This window comes from Capricornis sumatraensis, chromosome 8 (genome assembly GCF_032405125.1).
Source record: "Capricornis sumatraensis isolate serow.1 chromosome 8, serow.2, whole genome shotgun sequence".
Taxonomy (NCBI): Eukaryota; Metazoa; Chordata; class Mammalia; order Artiodactyla; family Bovidae; genus Capricornis; species Capricornis sumatraensis.
Window position 1 is genome coordinate 79,297,981 of NC_091076.1, and position 9,097 is coordinate 79,307,077.

The 9,097-nt window shown below is 51.6% G+C and overlaps 1 protein-coding gene across 1 annotated transcript; it reads right to left on the minus strand.

The window, feature by feature from the left end:
- Positions 1-1,297: 1,297 nt before the first annotated feature.
- RCVRN (recoverin) lies at positions 1,298-8,777 on the minus strand. The gene is made up of 3 exons (XM_068975820.1): positions 8,397-8,777; positions 4,776-4,887; positions 1,298-1,413 (listed from the first exon to the last, which is right to left on the minus strand). The coding sequence occupies exons 1-3, from the start codon at positions 8,775-8,777 to the stop codon at positions 1,298-1,300; spliced, it is 609 nt and encodes a 202-aa protein (XP_068831921.1).
- Between the last annotated feature and the right edge of the window lie 320 nt (positions 8,778-9,097).

Sequence of the window (9,097 nt, forward strand, 5' to 3'; positions counted from 1 at the left end):
TTCCCACGTTGGTGGCTATCACCAGTGAAACCTATTGACATCACCAGTGAAAACCAGGTGAAAACCATTGAGGTATCTGGCATAATCAAATGGATTACACTGGGCACCCACGCTGCACATGGCTACTGACCATCCTTGCTCCTCCCTCTTTCCCTGAACCAGTCAGGTGGATCCTACTTTCTAAATATCTCCCAGCAGGTCGCGTTCTCTCCACCCCACTGCTGTTCCCCTGGCCCAGGCCACCTAGGCGATTACAGGAGTGTGCTATCCAGGCCTCAGTCTTGCCTAATTTATTTCTACCCTGCGGGGGGTGGGGTGGGGTTCTCTTACCAACAGAAATCCCTTCTACTTCCAACCCCACACAGCCCCCAGTACCCCCGCGGTGAACCCTAGGTCTTCCCCTGGCCTGCAGGGAAGTCCTTGCATGGTCTGCCCCCACCCCCCGCCCCTCGCCTACTTTGGAAGTGTAACTCAGTTTGCTCTCCCCGCTTCCTCCCTCTGCTCTGGGGCTACACTGGCCTTCTCAGGGTCCTAGAACTTGAACTGCTCATTCCCGACTCAGGGTCTCTGAGACACGTCACTTTTCCACCCCCACATTTCCCCCACTCCAATCCCCTGGGTCTTAGTTGAAACGCCTCTTCTTCCGGAACACCTTCCCCTTCCCTGGACAAGTCGGCCCCGCCCACAATGCTTTGCATGTCTCCATGGTAACCTCACCACCCAAGCCGGCTTCTTCAAGGTCTATGGTCCCCTCTGCACCCTGAGCTGTACCAGAACAGGGCCGTGTCTCTTTCCTCCAGCACCACAGACCCCGCACCCTGGTCTGCGACTGCGACGGCGACCCAGCCTTGTCCGTGAGGCTGAACCGACAGAAATCATTTCCTTTTCCAGTTGGAGAATGACCAGTCAGCTGAGTGCCCGGCTCCTCTTGCATTTATTGGAACCTGCTTACCCAACAATCCACAAAGGAGCTTTCATGGGGGCGGGGATATTTAGGCCTCCAGTGACCTATATTTAGGGCTCCTGTGACCTAATCCTGGAATTACTACGGAGGCCTGGGCTGGCGGGCTTGGGGGAGGGGAGGCGGGCAGTAGAGTGGGCGGGGAGTTGGTGAATGCTTAACGACACTTCCGTTTGGCAGGGAGGTGTGCAGGAGGGTTTAATGTGCTGTGGGTTGGAGGCCCTCCCGGCCCCGGGGGCGGTGTGTGTTTGTGTTTGTGTGTGTGTGCGTGCACATGTGTGCACATGCGTGTTTATTTGAGAGGGGTGGGCAGGGAGGAGACCTGAGCAGTTGACATCAGGGTTTCTTTTCCTTCAGTTTCTCCTTCACTTTTTGAGGCTCGAATTGAATCAGTCGCAGAATTTCCTTATTGGCCAGGGTCCCTTCGATGAAGTCTTTCTCTGTAAGTTTATCTGCAAGAGGAGAAAATAATACAGTCAGGATAGGCTGTTTCCAGCTGCAATGAAGCTGATCTTTGCAAGCATACCCAGAGTGGATGGCTCTATTATGAAAATACTGATCTCCTTGCCCCTGAGGATAACCCCACCCTCCAGCTCTTTCCTAGGACCCCTGGACCTCCCGGTGAACCAGCAATGAGAGGGTTAATGACAGGCCCTGCAGGGTCTCCAGGAGGCTGGGCTAGTGCTGTATCTCTTCTGAGTGGTTGGCGATCCTTTCCTAGGCATTTCTGCAGTCCTGGGTGTTCATTGGAAGGACTGATGTTGAAGCTGAAACTCCAATACTTTGGCAACCTGATGCGAAGAGCTGACCCATTTGAAAAGACCCTGATGCTGGGAAAGATTGAGGGCAGGAGGTGAAGGGGACGACAGAGGATGAGATGGTTGGATGGCATCACCGACTCGATGGACATGGATCCGGGAGTTGGTGATGGACAGGGAGGCGTGCTGTGGTTCATGGGGTCGCAAAGAGTCAGACATGACTGAGCGACTGAACTGAACTGAATCTACCTCCCCATTTGGGGCAAGAAAGGGCTTTGCCCCAACAATTGAATTTGGTTCTCTCCAGTGAAATGCACTCACTAAGCCCTTCCTCTGTGCCAGAGTCACTGTATACGGGGCTGAGGTAATTGCAGGGGGCAGAGGGCAGGGTGTGGCATGGAAGAGAGTGAGATAATGCCCCTGGCCTGGGAAACTGTTTGTCTGATGGGGAGAGAGTCACCTGTGGAAGTGACTTTGTGCTGTGCTGCGCTTAGTTGCTCAGTTGTGTCTGACTCTTTGCAACCCCATGGACTGTAGCCCACCAGGCTCCTCTGTCCATGGGGATTCTCCAACAAGAATACTGGAGTGAGTTGCCATGCCCTCCTCCAGGGGATCTTCCCAATCCAGGGATCAAACCCAGGTCTCCTGCATTGTAGGTGGATTCTTTACCGTCTGAGCCACCAGGGAAGCCCAGAAATGACTCTAGAATGAGGCAAATGTTCCTTCCTGCTTATGGTGAGGCTCATAGTCCTGATGTACTAAGTGCTCAGTAAAGCTTGGCTTAGCTGAACTGGGTTTCCATTGGCTTTTTATGTTCCAGGCCTTTTGAGTGACCTTAATCCTTCCTGTTTAGGATGCAGGTTCCTTGTGCAGGTCAGGGTGCTGAAATGTGGGTTTTAAGGTCCCTGGTGCCCTATGAGCCTCACTGATAGCTTGAAACTCCTACTCTCAGAAGCTGATTGTGGAGTGAAGCCTGGTCTTCAGATGGACCATGTGAAAACACAAGTCACCTGGCAGGAGTACCACTGCCTCCTGTGACATTCACTGGGGTCAGTGTTCAGGTCAGCAAGTGGCAGAACAAGGGACTCAGTGCCTGCCAGACCCAGCAGGATGTCAGGATGGGGGTTAAAGAGCCAGAGGGTGACGTGCCACTGGGAGGCACCTGAAGCAGCCAGGAGAAGGTGTTCAAAGGGGAGGTGACGTCTGGGTGAGGAAAGGGAGGTACCTCCCCTTTAACATTTAAGGAGGCTCTCACTTTCAGCATAGTATGGGCACAGGGCTGGCACCTGAGAAAAGGGTCTCCTTAAGTCTTGTGCCAGGGCACCTCACATGCCTCACCCTAATTCTGGCTCTAACGTCACAGATCTGGTTGCTAATCTACCTTCTCCCTGGACTGCAGATTAATAGGGGCCTTCTTTATCATCCTCCTTGGGCATGTGACCTGGAACCCTGGTAAGAGACTGGCCCAGAGATCACAAATGGACCGATACCAGCTTCTCAGATGTGTGTGGACCATGTAGTGTTTCATCAGTGGAGGCACTTCAGATTTTAAAAATCTCGATTGCTGGCTTCTCTTTAAAGGAAAAAAAAAAAAGGCGATGAGGCTCCAACGGATCAGTATTCCTATGTGGTAACAATTGACCAGAGGCCGTAAAACCAGGCAGACCCTCATGCCCCACTGTTTGCCAGTCCCTATTGCTTCATTGGGCCACTGTCCACTTCTCTCACATTCATCATCCCAGACCCAGTGGTCATTCAAGTTTGCAGTCCCCGTCTGACACCAGCCCCTCTCCTGTGTCCTTCCCGAGTTGGACACGGGCTTCAGGCACCAGCAGGCCCTGCCACCCAGTTCTGGAATCCAGCACCGCTTTCAGTACAAGCTCACGCTCCCCACTGGCTGCTCTTGGCCAGACTGAACAGGGGAGGGAGCCAAGACAGGTCAGCTCCTGGCAGAAGGGGGCCCGAGGACACACCCTCAGCTTCACCAAGACTTTCTTAGCCCAGCCCTGCAGTTTAAGACTTTTCTTGCGTCTGCCCATAAGCCGTTCATCTGCTTTGCAGTCTGATGGCTTTCCCAGCCTCCTGAAGATCTCTCCTCATTTCCCCTCATAGCACACCCCCTACCCCCATCAATCTCTTGAAATTGAATTGAAATCTAATTCCATCTGATGGTGCTTGGGGGTTGGGAGGGGGGACCCAAACTAATTTCCTAAAGCAACACCATATAAATTGAGATCCCGCTTACTTGGGATGCCATGCTAATTCTGAAGTGAGCTTTACCCCATCCCAGCCGTGCAGAAAGCCACTTGTTTGGTTTAAACAAGTAAACCAAAGTGTCCTAAAGTAACAACAAAAAAACTGGGCACTCCATTCAAAAAGAAAGCAGTATGCTTGCAAAGCCTCAAAACTTGTCATTTGTATACAAAATGATGGGCTGTTGCCTTGATTTTTCACTCTTTCTTCAAAGTGGGTTTGAAGAGAAGGCAATGGCACCCCACTCCAGTACTCTTGCCTGGAAAATCCCATGGACGAAGGAGCCTGGAAGGCTGCAGTCCATGGGGTTGCTGAGGGTCGGGCATGACTCAGCGACTTCATTTTCACTTTTCACTTTTCTGCATTGGAGAAGGAAATGGCAACCCACTCCAGTGTTCTTGCCTGGAGAATCCCAGGGACAGGGAAGCCTGGTGGGCTGCTGTCTATGGGGTCGCACAGAGTCGGACACGACTGAAATGACTTAGCAAAGTGGGTTAACTCTGTCCAAACAAAAGATGCTTTTTTTTCCAAAGCACCCCATCATTTAGAGCTTGCATTCGCCCCCAGAGAATCTCAGGCAGTGGTGGAGTTTTATGAGTGGTGGGAGGTGGTGACATTTTCAGTCAGTTCCAGAAGGGCCCACAACTGTCTGCTGACCATTCTTCTGCTGATCACCTTGTGGTGGGGAGGAGGGGTCCTCTGTCCCACCTGGTCTCTGGACTGGGAAGAGTCAGTCTCAATGGGGTCTCTAGGACATAGCCCGGGACTGTGAAATCAAGGGCTGGGAAGGAGAAGTCACTCACCATCATCCTTCTTGCCAAAGAACCCCCAGATCTTCTCTGCTCGCTTCTCCGGAGTGTTCTCATCTTCTGGGAGACGCTTTGCATCCTCAGGACTGATCATTTTGAAAATAGCCTGCACCAAATTGAGGGGGAGCACCGGTCAGAAGAAGTGATTCTGGGGGAACCCACATGGCTGAGCAGGACGCTGAGGTTAAAATGCAGATGCCCAGGGCCCCCAACCCACTGGCACCGACTAAATCCTAGTTCTTGAGAGTGGGGAGGAGTCATCTGTGCTTTTAAGAAGAGGAAGGGAATGTGGGGAAGAGGTGAGGATGACTTTCCCTTCTTATTTTGTCCCTTTCTGTACAGTCTGAATTTCCTGACCATGCAGACATATTACTTTCATTGTATTAAAAAATGAAAATAAGAAATAAAAAGCTTTCTGAAGGCTGCATTTTGAAAACTGGTACCTTTGACCTCACTGCCCAGAAGTACATCAGATGGCTTTTTCTGAATCCAAGTGGTACTTTGGTTGCCTAGCAGACTGGCTTATGGTGTGTGTGTGCTAAGTCACTTCAGTTGTGTCCGACTCTTTGCGACCCCATTAACTATAGCCTGCCAGGCTCCTCTGTCCATGGGATTCTCCAGACAAGAATACTGCCGTGCCCTCCTCCAGGGGATCTTCCCGACCCAGGGATTGAACCTGTGTCTCTTACATCTCCTGTATTGGCAGGCGGTTCTTCAACAGTAGCGCCACATGGATTGCTTATGGTAATAAGGGCTAATGTTTGTTAAGTGAGTAACACGTGCCACATTTCTAAGTGTTTTTACATGTAAACTCATGACAGCTTTATGAGGTGGGTGTTATCGGCCCATTTCACAGATGGAGAAACTGAATTAGCTGACTTGCTAGAATTCGGCCAACCAGAAGCAGAAGACTGGAGATTCTAACCCTGGCAAGTTTGGTTCTAAAACCTCTGTGCTTGCATCTCATGCTATTCCTAGAATGTCTTGGAGAGCATGGTAGGGGCTGGATAAGGCCTCTGGAAGCCCCTCCTTTACCCCTCTGCTTAGGGAGGGTAAACCTCAAGGGTCCTTCTCACTTCCCTCCACTCTAGCTAATACAGGAGCTGAGTCGACAATCTCCAGCAAAGCAGGAAGTGCCTTCCGACACGTGATCAGGGAAAGGGACAGGGTAGTCTTGATGTGCCCGTTCAGCTCCAGGTTACTAGGATTCCAGCAGGCTGGCCAGACCCAGGGTGGATGCTCAAGGTTGTGGCTCCCCCATCTTGAGTGTCCCAGCTTGCGACCGAAGTGTTGGGACTGGGATGCCGTGGAGACGTCAGGGAACCAGCCGGGCAGGGGCAGTGATGCCTATGAAATTTACCTGGAGGGACGAGCAGTGGCTTTAGGAACTCCCTTTCAGCTTCCTGTGCTGTAGCAAGAGAAGCAAGGAGTTGAAACCCGCAGCTCGGGCAGCTGCCTCACCGACAGCACTCAGAGCTCCGAGGTACCCGGCAGTGAAGTAAGGGCTCCTTTAATTCCTGAGCCAGGGACCCATGGGCAGGCCGGAAGGCTAACGGCTGGGAGTGACTGGCTGCCCATCACCCCGCTTCTAAAACCAAGGGCACACTGTCAGGGCCTCCGGGAATGGACCGCCAAAGAACCATTACATCCTTGCCCTGGGGCGGTGGGAGGTTCTGTGGTTTTCTGGAGGCCCAGCTTGGTGGTGGTACATCAGAACCCGCAACAGATGACTGACTCCCAGGCCAGTTACCTTGGACATGGTGAATAGTAGAGGCTTGGCACGCTCTTGCATAGCCTCATCTGTGGACGTGCCCTTCTCTCTCTGCCTCCCCACGCCTTCCCACCCTCTCCTTCCCCCTTCCCTTCCCCTCTACCCCTTCATCTTCTTCCTCCTCCTTTTTCTGAAGAAGCACCAACTCAGAGGCCTCTGCTGGGCTTGGCATCCTTTAGGTGGTCCCTGCCGCAGGCCACCTGTCAATCCAAGGAGTTTGTGCTGCAGGCCCTGCCCAGAGACCAGTGAGGTTTCTACACACACCTGCCCCTAATGGGAGGCCCAAGAAGGAGTCGCTGACCACGGCTGCATCCTTGGCTGTTTTCTCTATGGTTTTGCCTAATAAGGATGGAAGAATTGGGTGAATGAAAGTGGGATTACAAATGACTCAAAATTATATGAAAGATGAAGAATATTCTCTCTTTACAGGAATGGGATTAGAGAAAGAAAGCAAGTGGCATGGGGTAGGGGTGGGGGGGCAAAAAAAAATCCAGTAAAATGATACTGAATGAAGGGAAAGAAATAATATAATAAGGAAAAAATAGAAGCATCCTCATTGTCCAAAGATATAGGAATGGTTAAGTAATTTTATGACATGTCTATAAGATGGAATTCTAAGCAGCTGTTAAAAACAATTTGATATAAAATAGTGGCTGAAGAAAAGTATGATAAAACCATATGTGAATATGTCCTAATTCTAAAGTTATTTTTAAATATATAGATAAAAGACTGGAAAGATACATGCCTATTTGTTGACAGTAGTTTTCTCTGGATGATGAAATTAAAGGCAATTTTCGTTTTCTTTTGCATGCATTTTATATTAAAAAAAACTACTTTTCAAACACCTAAAAATCTTGGCAGATGATCTGACCCTGGGCCAACCTATTTGAAACATGTTTTGTCTCTAAAATGACTCGTGAGAGACTTCCTTGGCTGCCCAGTGGTTAGGACTCGGGGCTTTCGCTGCAGTGGCGGTGGCCCCTGGTTCAACCCCTGTTTGGGGCAGTAAGATCCCAAAAGCCACAGGACCCAAATAAAATAAACATAAATACATAAATATATTGGGTTGGCCAAAAAGTTCGTTAGGGTTTGTCCATGAGATCTTATGAAAGGGACTTCCCTGGTGGTCCAGTGGCTAAGATTTTGGGGCTCCCAATGCTGGGGGTGGGGTTGGTGTTCCACCCCTGGTCAGGGAACTAGGCTTCACCTGCCTCAACTAAGACGCCCCCCACCCAGGAGCCAAAAAAAAAAAAAAAGAATGCAAGTGTGTCCTATTGGAGGTTCTGAAGGATGTTTTATTATTTTTAACACCTACTTATTTATTTATATTTTCTTAACTGCACTGCACAGCAGGTGGGATCTTATTTCCCTGACCAGGGATGGAAACTGCACCCCTCGCATTGGAATCACTGGACACCCAGGGAAGTCCCTGGAGAACGCTTTAATGAAGAAAGGAAGGAAGATGGGAGGGAAAGAAGGAAACGGTAAAGGTAGATAACAGAAAATTCCCACATTCTTCTTCTCTAGGAGGAAAATGAAGCTGTGGGAAGGTGCCTTGTGCTGTGCTTAGTCGCTCAGTCGTGTCTGACTCTTCGCAACCCCATGGACTGTGGCCAGCCAGGCTCCTCTGTCTATGGGGATTCTCCAGGCAAGAATACTGTCTGGCCCTCTATTAATACTGATTTGTTGGAGACTCCTCCTGACCACGTTCTCAGAGCCACTGAGTCACCAACCTCGGGTGTCCACTCCCTCCTCCCAGCCAGGCCCCCACGGGGAATTAGAGGCAGCCCAATTCCTCGAGACCCCCATCCCTCTCTGCCAGAGACGAGGAGGCTGACACTGACCGTGACAATCTCCAGCACCTCGTTCTTGCTGATGGTCCCATTGCCATCCACGTCATAGAGGGAGAAGGCCCACTCCAGCTTCTGGTTGGTCTTGCCCGCGCTGGTCATGTGCAGGGCGATGACGTACTCCTTGAAGTCCAAGGTGCCATCGCTGTTGGCATCGAAGCTGCGGAACACGTGCTGGGCATAGGCCTTGGGGTCGGCCTCGGGGAAGAACTTGGAGTAGATGGTCTGGAACTCCTGCCGGGTGATCCGGCCGCTGGGGCACTCCTTCAGGAAGGACTGGTACCAGGTGCTCAGCTCCTCCTCCGTGAACTTGGTGTTCAGCTGCAGCTCCTCCAGGATCTCCTTGGACAGGGCCCCACTCTTGCTGTTCCCCATGGGTGAGGTGGCGTGGGCCCGGCCGGGCTGTCACCGCTGGGTGGGTGGGAGCAATGGGCTCTCCTGGCTGCCGGGCTGGGTGCCGCAGGAGATGCTGATGGATTAGGTGGATTTGTGGCCGGTTCACACCAGTACTTGAAGGCAGGAGGGGCCTGGAGCTTGGGGTTGAGGGGAGGGAGGCGAGCTCCCAGAAGCCCCCTGAGATTAAAATAAAGAGCTGACAGCAGGAGGTCAATCCATCTCGGCCTTCTGGGAGGCCGGGACAGTAGAGCAGAATCCTGAGACCTGGGCCTCAGCCACTGCCCCGCGGGCATCCCTGC

Excerpts from the sequence above, each read along its gene's own strand:
- RCVRN (XM_068975820.1), bottom strand. The coding sequence starts at position 8,777 with ATGGGGAACAGCAAGAGTGGGGCCCTGTCCAAGGAGATCCTGGAGGAG. Across the intron at positions 4,888-8,396 it reads AGGTGCTGGAGATTGTCACG|GCTATTTTCAAAATGATCAG; the intron begins GTCAGTGTCAGC and ends AATTTGGTGCAG. Across the intron at positions 1,414-4,775 it reads CTTTGGCAAGAAGGATGATG|ATAAACTTACAGAGAAAGAC; the intron begins GTGAGTGACTTC and ends CTCCTCTTGCAG.